At 55.6% G+C, this 21,156-nt stretch overlaps 1 protein-coding gene across 2 annotated transcripts in view; it reads right to left on the reverse strand.

Moving 5' to 3' along the window:
• Positions 1 to 1,981: 1,981 nt before the first annotated feature.
• SH3PXD2B (SH3 and PX domains 2B) overlaps positions 1,982 to 21,156 on the reverse strand; it is a 66,021-nt gene continuing 46,846 nt past the window's right edge. The window contains exons 6-14 of one of the 2 annotated variants that reach the window (XM_066329391.1): positions 17,334 to 17,359; positions 16,982 to 17,017; positions 10,722 to 10,856; positions 9,289 to 9,393; positions 7,341 to 7,458; positions 5,156 to 5,382; positions 4,695 to 4,744; positions 4,435 to 4,560; positions 1,982 to 3,603 (exon numbers count right to left, since the gene is read on the reverse strand). In XM_066329391.1, coding sequence (XP_066185488.1) covers positions 2,125 to 3,603; positions 4,435 to 4,560; positions 4,695 to 4,744; positions 5,156 to 5,382; positions 7,341 to 7,458; positions 9,289 to 9,393; positions 10,722 to 10,856; positions 16,982 to 17,017; positions 17,334 to 17,359 — 2,302 coding nt within the window. In that variant the 3' untranslated portion in view covers positions 1,982 to 2,124. Of the gene's footprint in view, positions 3,604 to 4,434; positions 4,561 to 4,694; positions 4,745 to 5,155; positions 5,383 to 7,340; positions 7,459 to 9,288; positions 9,394 to 10,721; positions 10,860 to 16,981; positions 17,018 to 17,333; positions 17,360 to 21,156 lie in introns of both variants that reach the window. The other variant, XM_066329389.1, reaches the window with a different exon arrangement.

Consider the following 21,156-nt stretch of genomic DNA (forward strand, 5'->3'; position numbering starts at 1 on the left):
GGAGAGCAGGGCACAGAGGTCTCCGGGACAGAGCTGAGATGAAAAAGCCCTTCAGCAAAGGCAGAGCAAGGACACGGGAAAAGGACACACAGCCCTAGCCTGTGTTAAGAGCAGGGATGCAGCTCCAGCCCCTTCCCAGACCCAGTGGGAGCTGGATTTGGCTGTGGAGCAGCTCTGGCTTCACTCAGCCCAGCTCTGCTTTAACTCATCCTGTCCCCACTCCTTTCCGAAGAAGAAGGGATTGACTGGAGCTGTCTGAAGCCGCCCCGCAGCTCTCCCGGGAGCACATCAACACCTCCCGATGTGCCACGCAAGGAGCTTTGTTATTGCGCTGGGTTGCGGTGCTTATTGCCAGCTCAGGTGAGTCAGCCCCATCAGGGGCTGATGTGCCACCGGAGAAAACCGCAGGTGGGAGGGAGAGGGATCAGCCACACACCGGCGTGCACCAATTCCCATGGCTAAAAAAAAAAAAATAGAATTTTGGGCCTTCTGGATATGAGGATGGTCAGGAGTGCTCGGATGAAAGTGCCCCGTCACCCTCCCAGAACGATCCTGGCCAGAGGCACCAATGTTTTCTTCTGTATGCAGAGAGAGGGATCTTCAACTCCACATTCCCAGGGTGGAAAATACGGGACAGAGAAGGAAGTGAGCATCTGAGGGAGTGGAGAACGCCCTTTCAATTCAGCCAGCCTCCAATTAGTGGGAAAACTGTCATTATTTTCAGCAGCAAAACAATGTGGCTGCATTGCTCACACTCGCAATTAGACCAGAGAGGGCAACAGGGCTTGGTCAACACCAAACCTGACCCTGCCTTGGCTGGGAGGACTGGACTGGACCAGCTCCAGAGATCCATTTCCAGCCCCAACAATTCTGTGACTCTGTGAAACCCACAGACAGCCGGGTTTAAAGCTCTTCTGGAGAGAAAAGTGGCCCCGAAGCTGCGAATAGCCAAGGACAGAAAGGAAGCAAGCAGCACTGAGGAACAACAGCTCATCCTCCTGCCGGGATCAGCAGCACTGAGGGCAAGGCAGGAATGTCAGCATGGAAAAAAACCCGCAGGCTCTGCTTGCCCAGAAGCCCCTCCAAGCCAAGCTGGCCCACGGGGCAGAATGCAAGCCCCTGGAGGACAGGCAGGAAGGGTGACAAACAAGGCAGGCAGCCCCTGAGCACCAGCCACGCCTCGGAACTGGTGGTGATGAGGAGCCGAACTCCCGCATTTGTGGATTGCACTTGATCATATCAGCACCGAGGGAAAGGACCCGGCTCCCGGCTGCTGCCCCACAGCCCGGGGAGCTCAGTGGGTCGTGGGAAGGGGGGGTCCCCTCCCAGTCCAACAGTCTGTGTGCGGAGGAGAGCAAAGCATCCCTTTTCCAGGGTTTTTTTTTGGGTCGTTCTGGTCTTCTGTGCCTTGCATAGAATTCCTCAGCTCCGGCAGCAAAACCCCTCTGACGTTTGGTTGCAGTACTGCAGGGGAGAAGCCCGAGAGCTGTCCTGGACCAGCACAGACAGGACCTGTTCAATGAGGGTGTATTTTTCCTTTTTTTTCTTTTCCACCAGGAGGATGTTGAAGTTAACACTTGTCGTCGTAGAGCAGGGAAGGACCAAGGGATGATCCCTGCGCAGGGGGAGCACGGCACAGCCCTTAACCAGAGCTGCAGCAACCTGTTCTCAGCAATCATTCCTCCTTTTTGCTACGTCCCCCGTGGCTCTGCTGCACCCCTGGACTAAAGCAACGTGCCCTGCAACTCTTGACCCTGAGCTTCAGGGAAAGGCAAATCCTTCCGTGATTTCCTTCACTGGTACCATTCCACCTGGCTGCTGCTGGATTTCTCTCCAATTCGTCACAGAGGTGGCAAAAGGTCCCTCAAGGTCCATCTCCCCAGCAGGGAGAAGCACGAGAGGATGGGTGGGAGTCTTTTGGGGGATGTGAGGAGGAGGTTGGGTGGGAGCACAGGGCTGGGGAGGGGAGGCTGAGCTGCTTCCTCCAGCTGGGGAGGCGCGGGATCTCCGTCATTATCTTCTCTTCTAAAGCCAGCCTTACAGAAAACCATAAATTAATCTGCTCATTAAATACTCAGGTGAGAGACCAGGGAGCCTCCGGCCGAGGTGCAGGCTGAGGAGCAGCTACAGCTTCCTTCTCAGGTAGTTGGAAGGGATCCAGCCCTCCCAGCACGGCCCCCCAGTCAGCACCTTGCAGAACCACCAGCCGCTGCTGTTCTTCTCACGAACTTCAAACAAAGTCCCTTCTCTGAAGCTGTTGGTCTCCTCGTCGCCTTCAAAATCCGCCACTGCCACGTAGAGAGCTTCCCTGGAGGTGTCCAGGCTGGAGATGGGCGCTGAGAGCCTCTCCTTGGCCTCCCCTCTCTCCACGGGCTTGGAGATGACCTTTGGGTTCATGCTGCTCCTGGCTTTGGCTTCGTCTTGCAGGGAGGCAGAGAGGAAGGGCTTGGCTTTGGGAGGCACCAGCATGGGTCTCCCTGGCACTGCAGAGGGTCTGACCTCGGGGGCTTCCCGTGCTGGAGCCCTGGGCTCGGCGGGGACGGGGACAGGAGCCCCCATCTTCTTGGGAGGGGGTGGCCTGCGAGGTGGCACCACGGGGCGCTGAGGAGGGGCGTCCCTGGCACAGGGGGGGTTTGCAGGGCCCAGGGGACATTTGGGCAGTGTCTCTCTGGGGGCACCATCCAGCTTGGGCAGGGCTTTGCTCTCCAGGCCCGGCCGCTCCGGGAACCTCCCGCAAGGCTCCGAAGTGACCACGGCATTGCTGAAGGAGCTCTCCCCCGCAGTGGGGTCCTGCTCCGAGGGTTTCTCCGGGCACTTGGCAGGTCTCAGCTTGCTCCGCAGGCTGCAAATGTCCAGTTTGTCCTCGCCTGGGGGTGGGTCAGTCCGGGGGGACGCAGCGGGTTTTGGTCTGATCTGAGGTCTTGACTTCAAGAAGGGGTTCTGGGTGATGGGCTCAGGTTTGTCCTCCACAGGCTCAGCTTTTGGCTTGGTCGGCTTGACGATGGGCCGGAGGTTTGGCTTCTTCACCTCCTTGGCCGACACCTTGTGTCCACATTCCAGCCCCATCTCGTTTTTCAGCTGGAAGAGTTTGCCCTTCTCCGGTTTGAGCTCCGCCTTCTTGCTGTCCTTGGGGGCTGCCGACTGCTTGGGTGGGATCACGGGCAAGATCATGCCCGGGGGCTTGGGGGGAGGCCTCTGCCTCTCCAGTAACTCTCCTTCTGATTTAATGATGGACTCCTTCCTGGGCGGGAGGCTGGGCTTCTCCTCCGTGTCGCGGTCCGAGATCTCCTCGTAGCCCCCGGCCAAGGACAGGTCGCCGCTGTCGGGAGCCTCTTTCCCCTTCCAGTCCTTGCCCCACTTCCCAGGGCACTCCATGCCGTTGGGAGGAGCCTCTGGCAGAGGTCGGCAGGGCCCTGTCACCTCCTCGCTGCCATCGGTGTCCCCCAGCCTCAGCTGGGCCAGCTCGTGGGGAAGGGGAGCCAGGAAATTGGGCCTGGAGGCGTTGCTGGTCTTCTTGTACTTATCAATGAAGGTGGCAGGGGCCCAGCCCTCCTTCTCCTCGATCTGGATGTACCACCAGCCACTCAGGTTCTTCTCAATGACCTGCCCGGGGGGGGAAAGGAGACCTCAGAATGCCACTCTGCGTTCAAGGGTCTTGGCAATCGTGGCAGGGGTGACACATGGCCCTGTGCTGCTCCAGCCAAAAGCCACGGAATCCCAGGATCGGCATCCTAAAGGGAGGGGCACCTGGTGCTGGCTGCCAGGGGAGGAAGAGGGCAGAGGGAGAGCAGCTGGAGCTGTGTCTGTCCCTGCCAGAGCTCCGGGAGCTGGCGGTGGCCGCAGCGTGGCACTGTTGGAGCAGTGAGCCAGCAGCGATCCCGTGTGGATCCCGCGTGGATCCCGCAGTGCCCAGCCTGTCCGCAGCTCCTGGGGCCGGCCAGGGGCTGAGCGGGGCGGTTTTCCCAAAGGAAAACTCCTTCCAAAGAGAGGAGTAAATCACATCCGCACGCGGAGAAAGCGAAATCCCATCTGCGGGAGGGGTGCTGCCAGCAAAGAGGGCGTGCCAGGAATTTTGGAAGGGCTTTTAACTTTGCACCTGGCCTAACGAAGAGGAAAAGCTCCCACGTCTAACCCCGGTTGTGGTGTGGGTTTATTTTCCATCTCAAACAGAGCACTCACGCCTTGGGGGACAGGAGGCCACCAAGAACGATGTGGGGACAAAGTCTCCTGAGCTCCTACAAGTGTTTATCTCACTCTCAGAGTCTGGGATGTTAACAGAGACAAAACCATGCCTGGCTTGCACCCAGAGCACCATGGGGAGCAGATTTCCCTGGCCTGGAAGGGGAGCTCCTGCCTGAAACAGGCCCCAGGGCAACGGGAGCCAGGAGCACTGCCCTGATGGGAGGATGTGTGAAGGGAAGGTGACACTCTCACCTCTACTTTCATTCCTGCTTGGAAGCTGATGCCGTCAGGGATGGTGGTCTGGAAGTCAGCAATGGTGTAATATTCCTCTTCCACTTGAGGGGGGACAGGAGGCTTTGGCAGGTTCAAACCACGGGGCTGGGGCAAGAAAACAGAAACCCCATCAGTGTGTTTGAACAGCAGGGGTGACACCACGTCCAGGCACAGTGACCTGAGCTCCTGGCAGGGCTCCTCTCCCTCCCTGTGCCCTCCTACAACCAGCTGGCACTTACTATGGTGAGGTCTCGGCGAGGAGGTGGCCTCTGCCTCATCTTTGGTGACTCTGTGGAGGAAGAATTCCAGATGCTGTTGAGTTTCTGGCTCAGAGAAATTGAGCCAGAGAGAGAGAAACTGAACTAGAAACAAGTTTCAAAGGATGACCTTGCAGATAGACCAGATATTTTGGAGAAATGGAACTATGAAAGGTGTATTGTAGCAAGACCCACGTGGGGTATTTTAATAGATAATTGACTTTAAGGCATCAGCAGCATTGTGTGGCCAAAGCTGATAGGCAAAAAAACGCTTATCATGGATTGTAATTAGGAAATGGTTTGGCTGCTGATTGTGATGGTGTGAATTGTAACATTTGCATTATCTCACCCTTCTCACGAGACTGAAAATGGGATGAAATCTTTTAAAACACCTCTCAGGAGCCCCATCCGTGGGTCAGAAAAAGGGTTTTTCCAGCACTTACTGCGTCGGATGTCGGCGCTGGGCAGGGCTCGGCTGTCCATCCTCCCGTCCCTCTGGGCCCCCAGCCCGTCCTTGTCCCTGCTGGCCACCACCTGCTGCCTGGACAGCCCATCCAGGTCCAGGGCACTCGAGGGAGCCGAGGAGCCCGAGCCCAGCTTGGGTGGGAACACGTCCCCATTGCCCTTCCTGAGGTAGGAGGCAGGAGCCCAGCCCTCCTGGCCCTGGTACCTGTGGGGACAAGGACAGCAGTGTCACTGCACAGAGCAGGAGCCCAGCCCTCCTGGCCCTGGGACCTGTGGGGACAAGGACAGCAGTGTCACTGCACGGAGCAGGAGCCCAGCCCTCCTGGCCCTGGGACCTGTGGGGACAAGGACATCAGTGTCACTGCACAGAGCAGGAGCCCAGCCCTCCTGGCCCTGGGACCTGTGGGGACAAGGACAGCAGTGTCACTGCACAGAGCAGGAGCCCAGCCCTCCTGGCCCTGGGACCTGTGGGGACAAGGACAGCAGTGTCACTGTGTCACAGAGCAGGAGCCCAGCCCTCCTGGCCCTGGGACCTGTGGGGACAAGGACAGCAGTGTCACTGTGTCACAGAGCCCCCGGGACACGCTGGGGACGTGAGCCCAGAGCTCAGCACACACCTTGGCTGAAGGTAGTGCCAGCTCTGGGCAACAGGAGCTTGCCAGGTTCTCCGTGGCACCAGCAGAGCTCCCCTCATGACTAATGCTCCCACACAAGCTGGCCCCAGCCAGGGCCGAGGGAATGCTCTGAAGGCCAGTTTTCACCTCAGCAATGGCACCAGTTCAGGAATGAAGAGCTCTGGCAGGGAAAGCAGAGGGAAAAACCAGAGGGCTGCTGCTGGGATCGCTGTACCTGGTCTCCCTGCTGGCAGCCTGGATCCCTTCCCTGCTCTAAATCTGTTTAGGAGAGAAACCAGCCCCGTGAGCTGATTGAAAAACCACATCCCCAGTGCTCCTGCCACGCCAGAGACTCTCCCCGCTGGCTGGGCTGCAGCCACCTCGTTCAGATGGCACCAGCTACTGAGCTTGTAATTGCTTTTCGAGCTCCTGTGGCAGCTCTCCTCGGCCTCAAACGTCAGTGGATGTGTTTCTGGGGCTGTGCTGCTGCCAACAGCACAGGTTCAGGGTAAGGTTAAGAAAATTGCAGCTTGTGCTCCCACCCTGAGCAAGGCCAGCCATTTGCTCGACCTCAGAGAGGAGAACATGAGCTTCCAGCAGAAAACAACCCTCAGCTCGGGGTGGGTTGGAGCCTTTGGCTCAGCACACCCTGCACACAGCTGGCCCAGACCTGGCCATTCCCTGCAGGAGCCTCCAAGAAGAGCCTGCCCTGGGACATTTGTGGGTTTTCCCGTCGGCAGGATGGGACACCCCACTGAAGCTGTCACCCCTTGGCACTGCTGGAGGACACAGCCACCTCCCAGCACAGCAAATCAGGGCATTTCAAAGGTTCCCCACCAAAGCTGAGCTTGAACATCCAATCTGTCAGGATGGAGAGAAATGAGTTCTGCTACTCTGCCCTCCCCAGCTCACTGACTTGTCTTAGGACTGGGCATCTCAGTCCCAGCTGCAGTGCCCGGGAATGTTGGAGCCCTGGGCACTGAGAATTTCAGACTTTCTGTGCTGACAGGCTCTGACCCCCCAGCAAACACTGCAGTGACCCGAGGCCATGGAAAAGGCTCCCAAAATTGAGTGACAGCACTGAGATTGTGGGTGTGGGGTTTGGATAGAGGTGTGGGATATCACAGCGGGGAAAACTCAGAGTTTAAGGGTTTAGAATATAGTAATAGATAAATAAAGCAAGATGGAGGTTTTAGGGCAGAGGCTGAGCCCTTCTTTTTCACCTTCTTCTCCATGGGTCTGGGTGGGATTTTGTAATTGGATAGAAAATCTGCATTGAAGGTCCCAGGTGGTTGGTTATTGGGTTAAAAGTCAAAATAATTTAGGTGTCATTTCATAATTGGACAGTTTGTGTTTAAAAGGCCTCATAGAGAGAGAGCTGGGGCTCCATTTTTAGTTTGTTAGCCAGAAGTGCTGTAAAACTCACGGTTTGTGAGACTGTGATAGAGATAGGAATTAATAAACATCTGAGTCCGAACATGAAATATGGTCTGGAGTATTTAATCCTGACCCTGGCAAAAAGAAGATAAAACACAACATGAGCCAGTACCTGATTTTCCACCAGCCCTCCAGGTTCTTCTGGATCACCACCACCACGGCCCCTTTGTCCAGGTTCATTTCATCCTGGTCCCTTGCAGTGTAGGGGTAAATAACCGTGTACTTCTCCTCTGTGGGGAAGAAAGAGCAGTTCCACGGAGGAACTGTTAGACGGGAACCTGGCCTCAGCTGAAAAATGCCTGCGAAGTGCTTTATACAAATGGTAATTCTTTGTGATTTAGGTGCAAGCACACAGAGATACACGAGCACTCAAAGGGAAATGACGGTGAAATGTATTTGGAAATGTGAACTTGGGAGAGCTACTCGGGCCATAGAAGTTCTCTAAAATGGTTTCTCCTCTCCCTTAGGACTAAAGACTTCACAGCTCATCACAGAAGTTCTTCCATGCATCCATTTCAGCTCACATTTCATTCTCAGAGTCTCTAAAGAGGAACTGTCCTCTGTAAGGGGACAGAAATCCCACAGGTATGAGGGGGTCACCCCATGCACACAGCGGTGCCCTCAAACTGCTCCAGAGCAGCAGATCTGCAGGAACTTCACCATTTAACCCCCAGGACATTGGTCAAAGCCATGTGGGCAGCCTGGAGAAGAACCTGCTCTCCTGTCCACCAGGACAAGGGATGTTCAGCAGGGATGTGGATGTTCTTCCCTTCAGGAGGCAGGAGAAACATCCTAAAAGCCATGCAGACACGTCAGACAAATGGGTCCATCCATCCTCCCCTCTCCCTCAGCTTCCTCTCGGGAAGAAACACAGTGAAAGAATTGTCTGTGCTTAAGCAGTGCCACGACAGGGTGAAGGCCATTTGGGGAAAAATCTGCCTCCAAAATCCGCTCCTTGGACATCCCTACATCCCCACCATGTGGGTTTCCTGGATTTGTGTTCTGGGAGTGGCCCAGCTCTGGAAGGGTCTGATCTCCCACCCCCTTCATGCAGAGGAGACCAAGCAGAGAATGTCCTGTCACATCCTGCAAGACCAAGGTGGCCCTTCTGCTCCTGAGCCCACCCTGAGGCACAAACCCCAGGGCCCATGGCTACTCCAGGAACAGATTCTTACAGTTGCACGAATTCTGCACGGTGTGTGCTGGGGAAAAGCAGGAACTGCAATTCCTGAGCCCAGAACAAACCACGAGAAGGAGCAGCTGAGAGAGGAGAGGGAAGTGCACACGAGGGACCTCGGGGAAGGCTGAGGAGCAGGGGGGACACCCCTGAGGGCTGACACATGCACAGCAAACCAACATGCACACAAGGCTCCGAGCACAACACGGGGGCAGCCAAGAAAGTCTCTGTGTGCTCCACCTTGACCCCATCCAGTGGTGTACAAGTCCCCAAGGGTCCGGCGGCGGCCAAGGTGCCTGGGCAGAGACCAGTACCTCCATGGCACTGGGAACAGCGTGGTGGGGAGGCAGGAGAAGGACAAGAGAGCACGTAAGGAGGTGGCACTTCAGGTCCAGGAGGACACAGAGAGTGGGACACTCTGCTCACCTGGAGCCCTCCCCAGGCTGAACCCCCTGCACCTGCCCAGACGAGGGGCTGAGCCAGCTACTGCTCTGCCCTGGAGTCACTGGGAAGGATGTGTTAGCCAGGGACAGGCTGGAACCTTGCTACTCCCACTCTTTGTCCCGCTCGTGTTGAGGTCACACGCACTGTCCAAGGACCTGGGCTTTGCTCCCCTCCAGGGCAGGTAAAACAGCTCCCTGGGCTGAAAGGGGACACTGGGGTGAGCGTTCCCTGGGGGTGGCACCTCTGTGGAGGAGCAGAGAGGCCAGTGGACACACCACAGGCATCCAGCTGCCCCAGTCCTGCTGCAGCTCTGGGGAACATTCCTGGGGTTTTGTGGCTGGGTTTTTCCTCCCCCAGGCTCGTGCCCTGCCCCGTTCAGGGAGGGTCGTGCAGTGCTTCCAGCAGAGGAAGCTGGGGGAGATGCCTCCAGCAGCCTTACCTTCATCAGGCTGCATTGAGAACTCATCCTGGACTCCATCCTGGGCCTCCAGGCAGGTGGCTGGCACCCAGCCCTGCTCCTCCAGCGTGCTCACAAACCACCAGCCTGAGGAGAAGACAGCAGGAGGCTCAGCCAAGGGCTCACACCAGCCAAAACCTCCCTCTCTCCCTCCAAGCCACGTGCCTGGGGGGCTGTGACCCCTTTCTTGCACCTCCACGGGAAGCTGGGGTGACCCCAAAGCAACAGAGCCAAGCACAGGAGAACTGCAGCTGAGCGACATCTCAAAGTCCAATTCCCTCCCCAGGAAAACCAGGAGAGGCTCTGAGAGCTGAATGGCTCCAGCCACTGCTTTGCTTTCGGGTTTTTTTTCTGTCCCTTCATGGTTCATTTTCCCTCAGTGTGGGTCAGCAAGCCTGGGCTAATTAGCAGAGATGAATACCCTGCGTGTGAATCGATGGCTGAGCCCTGCTGCGCCCGCCTTCTTTACTTCTGTGGAAACAGCAGAACCGAAAAGCTACCAGCAAATGCAGGATTTAAAACATCAGCTCTCCCAGTAGAAGCCCAGGCAGCTCCAGAGAGGCCACAAGCAATTCTGGGCCCCCCCTGTGTGTCCAATCAAACCCAACGCTTGCTGCTCCTTATTAAAAGCACAATTTGTGTCTTAGGGGGGAAAAAAATAAAGAGTGTTACCCTCAGAACCCCCCCAGTGAGTCATTTAGAAAGATAACTAGATTGTTGGGGAGGGAACCAGCTACCTGCACGGGAGGGAAAAGCAGGGCTGACCTTTGATAAATAAATGATTCTCCACAGCTTTTTGAGCTGGCTGTGCTAATCGTTTCATTTGCTTCAGGGTTGCTTTTATTTCTCTCCTTCTCAAACAGAGCTGCTGGTGCAACTGATCCTCTGGGGAGCAGCTCTCCACAATGTTAAAATCTATTTTCATGGTTTCACTCCCCCCAGCAAGCAACTTGTGCAAGCTTCAGGGAATAAATTCTCCAGGAGCTGGATCCAGCACAGGGCTCAGTCCCTTTGCAGGGGTTAGGAGCAAGTTTTGAAGCAAGCGAAGAGCTTGGGCTGCTGCCCACAGGGGTTGTGAACGCACCAAGGGGGCTTTCGTGGCCACTGTGAGTGTCCTCCTCCACCACTAAAACCAGCCAGGGATGGCTTCTGTCCTCAGCACACAGCAGCCAAGGTTTTCAGCACGAAGAAGCACAAAGCTAACACTGATAAAGGTGGACTGGCGCTCAGCATCAGATGTAATCTTGATGGGAAACCATCCCTGAAGCCTCATCCACACTGCCAGGGCAGAGCTGCTTCCTCCACATCCCACCTCAGCTCCCCGGGGGCTGCCTGGGGGCTCCAGGAGAACACTGCCAGCACAGCAGCGCTCCTGTGCAGCCCCAGAGCCCCGTGCAGGGCGCAGGTGCCTGTACCTGATTCGTTCTTCTCAATGATATCCACCACCTGGCCCACGCCCAGGCTGATCTCCGAGCTCTCCTGCTTCTGGTAGTCGGCCACCACGACATACTGCTCCAGCACCAGCGGCTCGGCCGAGGCGCAGTCGGCTCCTCCTGCACAGGGGGGGACAAGAACCGACCCGTGTGCCAGGTCAGCGCTGTCCCCAGGGCACCCCGGGGACCCCAGCGTGACAGGGGGGAGCCAGAGGTTTGGGCGCAGTGAGGGGGACAGAGAGACATCAAACCAGCAGCCAGGTGAGGTGGGGACAGCCAGGTGAGACCTGCTGCTGTGGGCCACCAGAGCCATCTGAGCAGCCTCCACCAGCTCCTTGAGGGGCAGAGCACAGCAACAGAGCTTCCTTCTCTCTGCCATCCCGCTGGGAACAGCCAGCCCGCTTCTTCCAAATCCCTGCTGACTTCTGTTCTTTCCCCTTTTCCCATTCTTTTGAGGGGGGAAAAATTTTTCCCAGTCCTGACCATCGCTCGATTTGGGCAGCCTGGGGTTTTGGGGACTCTCCTGTGCCCAAAACACAGAGGCTGCGGTGGGATGAGGAGTCCCAGGGCCGGGGTGGGACATGTGTGGGACAGGGCAGTGTCCCCTGTGCTCAGTGCCGTGTCCATCCCCTGCTCCCGCCAGGAAAAACGGGAAAAAACCATCCCGAGGAGGAGCAGAGAGGGCGGAACACAGCCCGGAACGAAGCGTTCCTGCGGCCAGACACAGGAGAGCCGGGAGCTGCGGGATCGCCGGGAACGGAGCTGGAGCGGCGGCAGGGGGCACTGCGGGATAACCGGGATAACTGTGGGATAACTGCGGGATAACCGGGATAACCGGGATAACTGTGGGATAACCGGGATAACCGGGATAACTGCGGGATAACCGGGATAACTGTGGGGTAACTGCGGGATAACCGGGATAACCGGGATAACTGCGGGGTAACCGGGATAACTGTGGGATAACTGCGGGATAACCGGGATAACTGGGATAACTGCGGTTACCATGGGATAACCGGGATAACCGGGAGAACTGCGGGATAACCGGGATAACCGAGATAACTGTGGAATAACCGGGATAACCGTGGGATAACCGGGATAACTGCGGGATAACTGTAGGATAACCGGGATAACTGCGGTTACCATGGGATAACCGGGATAACCGGGATAACTGCGGGATAACCGGGATAACTGTGGGATAACCGGGGTTACCACGGGATAACTGCGGGATAACCGGAATAACCATGGGATAACCGGGATAACTGCAGGATAACTGCGGTTACCATGGGATAACCGGGATAACTGCGGGATAACTGGGGTTACCATGGGATAACCGGGACATCGGAAGAGCGGCGGGATACGGTCGGGATACCAGAACTGCAGGAAAATGGGGATTGCAGGACCCCGGGGGGGACTGCAGGACACTGGGAGCACTGTAGGATAACCGGGACACCGGGAACAGGGCAGGACAGTGGGAGAACACCGGGATCCCGGGAGCACTACAGGACAATTGGGACACACGGGGACACTGCCAGTGCCCGTGTCCAGCTGGTCATTCCATGGGTTACATCCCCATGGACCAGGCACGGGGCACTCAGGAACCAGAGCACCACAGCACTTCCCACAGCTGCCTCCAAAAACCTCCAAGAAGCACAAAAATCCCAAAAAACCCTCATCCAAGACTCCTGTCTGCCTACCAAAAACCTCCAAGAAGCACAAAAATCCCAAAAAACCCAGGACTCCTCTCCACTGCAACGAGAGGAAAGTTAATTTTACCAACAGTTTGGTGGGTGAAGGGATGGCTGTTCACAGCTTTGAAACGGATTTTAATGTCACTCCTGAGGGTGTGGTAGACAGAGGAACTTCTCTTATCTGAGTCGTATTTTATACCAAATGGGAACCAATTTGGTCAAATGTTCTTTTGCTAAGTGGGAAAGAAGACTAGGTGCATTTTACTTAACCCCTGCTGGGGAATGTGTGTGTGAGGTCCCTGGTAAGGGTGACTTGAGGCCATTTGGGGTTTCTGGAGGTTTGAGGCCCTGACTGGGGTTATGTTAGTTCATTTGGGGTTATTTGAGGTCCTTGGGGTATTTTTTTTAATTGATCCAGGGGTTCACTGAGGTCACTTGAGGCCCTGACTGGGGTTATTGATGTAATCAGAGTCTTTTTCAATTGATCCAGGAGTTGTTGGAGGTCACTGGAATCTTGAAAGCGATCACAAATAATACAAAAGGATCACACGCCTGACTGCAGTTTACAAGGCCTGGGCTTTCCTCTGAGCCCCAAATTTTGGCAGGGCAGAATTCCCACCAGGGCCAGGCACAGCAGAAACACAGGACAATCCCCTCCCAGTCTCCAAGGGGTGTGAGATTCCACAGAGAGAGGGGGGTTCCTTGGGACAACTGGGTGAAATGCAGCAAAGAAATTCAGCAAAGAAATTCAGCCTCATTCACCTGCACCAGGTGCTCCTCAATCCCACCAGAGTTCTCAGCCTCTCAACAGACCTTTCCTATGGGAAAACCTGTCTCAGGGCATGGGGAACCTCATCCTCAGCCTGAAGGACAAGGTCTGGCAGGTCCTCAGGGTTCCCAGGATGTTCTGCTGCCTCCTGGAGAAGTTCTCCTGCCCCCAAGGGCCACCACCTCTCCCAGCTGAGAGTGCCAGACCACAACCAAGATTTCCACTTGTGTGTTATTTAAAGGAGGAGGAAGGAAACTGTGTCCATCTGCTATAAGCTGCGCCCTGCAGAGCTCCAGGTGAGCTGGCCAAGTGCACAGGGTCTGCTCCTGCACACCAAACCCCAGAGGTGGGGCAGCAGAGTTAAAAACAGCCCTCCAAAGGGAACGGTGGATGCTGGGACTGTCTGTTCCTGCAGCTCAATTAAAGGTTTGTGCCTAAAGGGATCTGAGGATCTACCCAGCCCCTGAGAGAAGAATAACAACTGCGGGAAGAGGTAAATACTCCCCTTTCTGCCTCCCTGGCTGTAATTATATCTGTGCCTCTGAGGCTATTTGTAGCTTCAGCAGCCAATTCTGGATCCTCCAAGGTACCCATTAAAGCAGCAAGAGAAGTGGTGAGCTGAGCTTGGAGGAAGAGGTAGGAGTTAATTTCGGGAGCATCTTCACCTGGCCTAATCATCCTCCAACCACAAAAACACACCCCGGGGTGAGCAACAGCTCAGCCAGACTTGGGCTGCCCGAAATAGCAACGGTGTAAAGCTTTTCTGGGAGGTGGGAGACAGCACCAAAGCTCTGCTGGGAGCGGGAATTTGTGCCACAGGAGAAGGGGTTTGCAGCCAGCTCAGGCAGGAGCACAGGCTGAGCATCCTCAGCTGTGACAGTGACACTGAGGTGGCCTAGAAAAGGAGAATCCAGCGAGTGAAGGCACCATGAGGGCTTTGGGCTGGGCTGGCAGAAGTGAGGGAGGCAGGAGAGGACACTCAGCACAGCCCAGGGCTGCTCAGAGCACTGACCTCACTCTCAGCCTGCCCAAAAATCCCTGAAGGTTTTGTTTGGCCAGAAACGTGGCCTCTCACCCAGGAGTTGAGATGGACAAAACCCAGAGGGATATCTCACAGATATGGAGTTGCTTGTGATGTTTCCAGCCAGTGCCAAAAGCGAGGAGCTTCTGGCAGAACTGGGGCGTTGGTGCTCCCAGAGGGAAACAAAGAGCTCAGCACTCAGCCAGGGGCACAGGTATTTGGGTTTGGAGCCTGTTGTGCCCTCCAGCCTTTTGCCTAATGCCTCTCCCAAAAAATGTCATTCTTTGGATAAAGCCCCTTCCTGCTCTGCTCTGTGTGGGTCAGATCCAGAGCTCCCAGGGCAGCTCCTCTTCCTCCAGACCCGAGGGGTTTGGGATGAGCAGTTCTGCAAGGGGGATCCTCCTCCTGCTCTCACGTGAGAAGGGCACTGAACGCTGGGCTGAATTCTTTGCAAACCCTCTCATCTCTCCGGGGACTCCTCCAGAATTTGGAAAGCAATCACGTGGAAATACCATCCACCAGTGGAGTCTCAGAGAGCTCCCCTATGGCTGCTGTGTTTTCCCTGCCTCTGCTCAGACCCCACGGTGTTTGGGGGTCTCTCTGCCACTGCAGGGACATCCCCCAGCCCAGCAAAAGGGACGTGGGCACACGAGAAAGCAGCAAAAACCCAACTGGCAAAGGGGCATTTGAGGTCTCTGCCAGCCTCCTTGGGCAGCTCCACCCAAATATAAACTCTGGAGGCAGCTCCAGGCTTTCCTGCACGAACCCTTGGCTCTCCATCTGTGCTTTCTGCGGAACTGAGAGAGGCTGAGAGAACAGAAATACCCAGAACAGTCTCAGGGACTGAAGGCACGACTACTTTTAGACATTCCCTAAATCAGTGGCCAAGGCAGAGCCCCGAAGTCTGGGGAAAAATCCACCCCCTGCAAGCTGTGCAGAGCCCACGCCTCAGGCTGGGGCAGGTGGGATTACAAATGCTGGGAGAAAAATAAAAGCTGAGCAAAGAGAGCAGATTTTATTTCCAGTGCTCACACACGGCGGGCCCTCCTCGAAACTCCAAATGTCATCTGAAGTCTCGTGGTCACCACAGGAGCAGCACTTTGACCCACTCTGCATCCCAGTGTTTGCTCAAATCCCGTTTCCAAACCCGCCTTGCTGCTGCCAGGGCCTCAGAGCTCCTTCCAGCACTACTCAAGAGCAGCTCACCCCCCTCCCTGGCAATTGGGAAATCGCTTCTTGGAAAATGCTCGTGATTTCTGCTTGTTGGCAGCTGTTGGATGACCCCTCCTCAGGGACATCCTGGAGTGAAGGAGTGTTTTTTGTGCCTTTGCTGCACATTTGGTATCTCAAAGCAGGCCTGGCTTGAGGACCCACTGAACCCTCAGGGATTTCCTCAAGGTGTAGAAGGAGTTGAGGTGACAGCAGCTGAACCAAATCCTGTTTCTGCTGCCAGGAAATGAGATGGATCCCTGAGCTTGTCTGGGACAGGCACCAACCCTGTGCAACGTCACTGAGAGCAAACACCTTTCCCTGGTGGCTGCTGCCAGGGGCAGAACAGCACATCCTGCCCTGCCAGAGCAGGCTCTGCCCTGGATGTTATCCCAGCTCTTCCTTCTCAATGGAGAGCTCCTGCCTCTCTAACAGGCAGCATCCTTAAATGGAATTTTGACCTCATTGAACTCAGGCAGCAGAAATTTTCTTCCTCTTCTTCTCAACCCTTCCCTTCTCTTGTCCCCTGCACTTCAGAACAGAGCCAGGCTGGGCTTGCAAATGGCTCCTGAGAGCTTTAAAAATTAAAAAATAAAAACCCAAAAACCACTCCATCTTTCCCAATGCCCTGCTTGGACAGAGAGCAGGCAGAGATTGAGCAGAAAATGCTTTTAAGCAATCCTGGTGAAACCCTGTGAGTCCCACAGGAGAGCACTCAGCCCATGAGAACAGATCAAAACCAACATCAGAGTTCCCGTCTGCATCCCACCAGCAGCCTCAGTGAAGACACTGGGACACCCTCAGCTCCTGGAGGGATGACCTGCAGCTCCACTGGAAAAGGAATCCACTGGAATCAGGTCTTTGATTCCTCCTGTGCCTCTCCCCTCTCCCCTCTCCTCACCTCCCAGTGAGTTTGCTCACACAGCTGATGGCAGTGCCAGTTCTCTGCCCAAAATCCTTTCCACCACTGATTTCAGCAGGACCTCCAGGCAGCCAGAGCTCAGACCTTCCTTCCCAAAGAGCCTCACCCCACTTCTGTACCTTCTGCAGCTCCAGGAGGCTCCAGAAGCCTCCTTAACCCACGGATCAAAGGCTCTTTCACTCCTCTCTCCTGCTCTTTTTGGGAAGCTCAAATAACCCTAAACCACACCAACAGGGGGGTCTTCCAGACGTGTCCCCATCTGCTGAGGAGCAAGGGTGGAGCATCCCAGACCCCATCAATGCTCCCAGAGAGACTTGGAGACTTGGAGACCAGGAGACTTTCAGCCCCACACCGTCCCCCAGGCAGCCCAGACCTTCCTCTGCCCTCCCAAAACTCGGCATCCCCACCTCTGCAGACCCTCAGCAGGACCTGGGGCACGTCCCTTTGCGCGTGGAGCTGCACCAAGAGCCAAGCCCCAGCCCCTGTGCCACTGCCCCCGTGCCACCAGCCACCACAGAAAGCCAACAGGGGAGGTGACAGCTCCTGGCGAGGGTGACAAGCCCCCAGCCCAGCTGAGCAGCTGTCCCCCCAGAGAAAGGCAGAGCAGAGCGAGGGCAGGAGCAGTGTTAGTACCTCTGTGCAGGAAAGAGGCCGTTCTCTGGACAATCCCTGATGGGGAACAAAAGGACAAGGGGGGACAAGGCATGAGGGGACGGGCTGAGGGGGGGTCCAGCAGTGGGCACGACACCTCCAGGAGTGCAGAGGGGAGGGCAGGGCAGTGGCCCAGCTTGGGGAGCACCACAGGGCTCAGGGGATGAGGGATGGGGGCTGCACTGGAGTCCCAGGGGGTGCAGGGGGTCCCTCCATGGGGGAGCAGAGCAGGGCTGGGGGCCATGGGGCTGGGACCTGCCCCCACAGCAGGAGAGATGGGCACTGGGTGCAAGGAGGAGTTGGTGCAAGCAGCAGGGAGGAAAGGAGTCCTTACCAGACCTCTTCTTTCCAATGGGCTCCCTGAAAAAGAGAAGGAAGAGTGTCAGTAGAGCCAGGGGACAGCTGGGGTGTTGGCTGAGTAACAAACCCACCCAGGAGTGCACTGGTGGGGTCACGGACCTCCCTCCACCAGCTCATGTCTCCACGGGCATCACCCACCCTGCAAACAGCCCCTGCCCCTCTCCTTTCATTTAAAAATTCCATGTTTTGTGCTTCCCTCGGTGGGTTTGGCCTTACAACCTCCACTGAGCCACTTGGTGCCACCTCAGGCCCCCACCCATGGGAGCATCAATGAAATGAAATAAAACGCAGGAAGATGGAGTGGAAACAAACAGAGCATTGGTACAGACTGGAGTTCAGGGAGCTCAGACTGTGCAAAGACCTGAACAACCAAATCCCAGGAGCAGAGACCAGCAGAGGAGTCCGTGGGACAGAACATCCCCAAGATTTCTGCACAGACAGTGCTGCAGAGCTAAATCAGGGTTAATTAAGAAGCCCCCATTAACTTTCCCCCAGTTCAGAGGTGTGAGAGGGAAGGGAGGCAGAGCAGTTCAGGGAACGGCAGCCTGGAGCTGATGGGAATCCCTGGTGTCTGTCCCGTGCCTCCTGCTAAAGCCATCACTGTAACTCATCCCCTGCTTCCTCTCCCCGGCTGCTCCGTCTGCCTGAGGGGGCAAGGAAGGAGCTGCGATTCCACTTTGCTGCTGGGATGTTTCCTGGCGGGGACACAAAGAGCTGCAGCTCTGAAACAGCACCAACAGCCCCAGCCCAAGCACCTCAGAGGGGACAGGAGCTCAGACAAGACAGGAAAGAGCAATAAACTCCCTGCAGCTCCTCCTCCTCAGATCCCCGTGGAGCAGGGAAGGGCAGCAGAGCTCATTGCTGGCTGGAAACTCATGGCTGCAGCAGAAGAGAAGGGAAAACCACTCTGCCTTCCACTGAAAATCTGGTTTATCTCCCCAGCAGCCACGGCTCAGTGACAAGGCACCGATGGCCAGCTGGGACAGGGGGACACCAAACAGCCCCAGAGCGCAGGGAAAAGGCAGAGATGCTCCTCCAGCTGCTCCCCGGAACTCTGAAGGGTTGACTGGAGCCTCACTTCAACCTTCAAACTCTGAGCCAACACCACAGGCTCAGGCGGTTCAGCTCAGTGTCCTTCCAGAGCCTCATAATCCCTTGAAACTTTGACACACGGAGAACTCTTGGCACATTCAACAATCCCCATGCCACTTTGGTTTTGTTTTTTTTTTAGGAAAAGAAAGTCAGGTTTCTCAAGGATCTTCTCCAGGCAGCATCCCTGTGGATCCTGGGGTGGGAAGGTCGAGATGGGGAGCACAGGGGTTCAGCACAGTGAGCACACCGGGAGGGAAATTGAAAACCAAGAGGCTGCTTTTCCACAACCTGTAAGACAGTTGTTAAACTACTCACTGCTGGGGACACTGAAAGTCTTCAGGGACTCACAGGGTGACAATTCAAGCCAGAAATGTCAATTAAAAGTCATTAATTATAAACCCAGGTCTAAAGAAGAGTTGTTACAAGCTGGTTGGAGTTTATAAACTCTTTCCTAAGGCACATTTTGGTGGCTGTTGGGCCAGGCAGGCCCCAGAGCTGCAGGGTGGTTGTCACACAGAAAAACTCACCCTGTAGTGGGACTCAGAGGAGAAAAGTGCCCCCAAATGTGGCTTTGGGGACCTCAGCACCAGCCCTGCTGCCCTTCCAGCTCATGGACTAGGTGAAGGACTGGAGCACCAACACAAGGAAAACAAACCCACGCATCAGCCACGTCAGATGGGACAGATCTGAGGTCAGCATTCCAGGAAAACATCTCCTTCATATAAAAAAAACACGCCCAACCCTCTCTTGTAAAAAAAACCATAAAAATCCTGCTGTAATCCAGTAATGCCACCAAAATAGCTGTCAGGAGGGGTTCATCTCCTGAGCATTCAGCAAGCTTGGAGATATTTGCAAAATGGATGGAGGCGGGGAACGGGGCACAAGAGAGCCCTTGTTTGGGAGAAGGGATGTTGAGCAAAAGCTCCAGCAGCCCTGAAAGGAGCCCCTGTCCCCACAGTCCAGAGTCAGCCAAGCTGAGCCTCAGGCTCAGAACCTGCCCTGGGAGCTCAGAAATCCCACTGCTCTGTCCAGGGACCTGGCACAAAGCAGGTTTCTGCAGGGATTTGGTATTTCTGTCTGCTGTCATCCAGGAAAGGCAGTTCTCAGCAGAAAGGGCAGGAGGAGGCTGTTTGGGAACTCCTGGTGAACGAATGTGCACGTGGCCATCAGGAGAAATGCAAACCCAACAGCTTTGTGTAGAAGCTGTGATCTGTCTGGAGAGCAGGACACGACCCCAGAGCCACAAGCCAGCAAGGATCCTCATCCAAACCTCATCCTCATCCAAACCAACATCCATCAACTCACGGGCCTCTGGTTCACCAGCAAAAGCTCCTGGAGTGGCTTCCTGCAGCCCTCCATCCCAGAGCAGGGACTGAGTTCAAAGCAACAACTTCTATAAGTGTTTTATGTATGATGGGCTGCTCATCTCCCTGAAAAAGCCAGGGAAAGGTGCTTTGGATTGAAGAGGTTTCTCCTGGCCAGGGGAACATCCCATCCCCAACCTCTGGGAGCAGCAGCACGACGGCCCCTTCCCCACCACAGCCCACTTGTAACTGTGGAAAATGAATAAATAACTGCATGGTAACATTAACAACTTGTTAGTCATTGATAATAATCACTTATTGATAATTATTAGGGCCTTGCTGCTCTCCAGGGTTAACCTGGGCTCTCTCGTGTCCCACAGCTGGAATTCAGCTGGAGGAAGGAGCAGCTGAATGCCTTGACTCAGCAGTGGCTCTGTGCCCAGCCTCCCTCCAGCACCTCTGCTGTGGTTAAAAACCAGCTCTGAGCTGTAAAAGGGTGGCTGGGAGGTGAGGGGGGCACACAGCAACTCCCACCTCAGCATCCTGTGCTGCTCAGAGCTGCTGAGAGACGTGGGGAGCAGGAATTTGATGACTTCTCCTCTTTGAAGCTGCAGGGCTTTCATCCAACACGGAGGAGAGAAATCCCACATCCTCCAGGTTGCTGACTTTCCAGAGATTTCTTTTTTTTTTTTTTTTTTTTTTTTTTCCATAACCATTTCTCTTCTCCTTCTCCCCTCACTGCTCTTCACAAATTCCTCTTGCTCCAGCCTCACTCTGAGCCCTCACTCTGGGCAGCCCTGTGAGTTGGAAGCAGTGGAGAAATTCCAGTCCAGAGCTTGCTGGACAGGGATCCACATCACAAAAGCCACCAGTTGTCAGTGCCAGTGGAAACCCTGCCACTTCCCTCTGCCCTGCTGTTTGATGTGGTCACTCCAGGCTGGAGTACACAGGAAACTTGGGGATGAGGAAAAAGGGGCTTCACCTCCCTCTTCCACCCACCAAATGCTGCAGGTTCCTGTCTCAGCTCCACTCCTGGCTGTGACATCCTGCCCAGCTGGGAGCAGTGGTGGAAGGAGGAGGAATAAAGTCAGGATTTGATCCTTTTCCTCTCCTCGGGACAGGATGGGGCTTGGAGGGCAGGTGGGAGGTTGGGAAGGGCTGAGGAGCTCAGCTGGGAGCCAGCAGTGAGCACTTTGTGTTAAAAACACACCCTTCACAGGGCTGCACTGCAGGGAAAGCAGGAGAGCCCTGGCTCAGCCCAGGGAGAGCCCCAGCTCTGGGGAAAAAACACCACAGAGGCCTGGGGAGAAATGCTTGGGCTGTCCAACCTCCTCTTTCCATCCCCAAACACTGCCAGCACCAAGGGCTGAATTCCACAAACTGCAGTTAGACCAGAATTCC

Source organism: Sylvia atricapilla, chromosome 14 (assembly GCF_009819655.1).
Source record: "Sylvia atricapilla isolate bSylAtr1 chromosome 14, bSylAtr1.pri, whole genome shotgun sequence".
Classification (NCBI taxonomy): Eukaryota; Metazoa; Chordata; class Aves; order Passeriformes; family Sylviidae; genus Sylvia; species Sylvia atricapilla.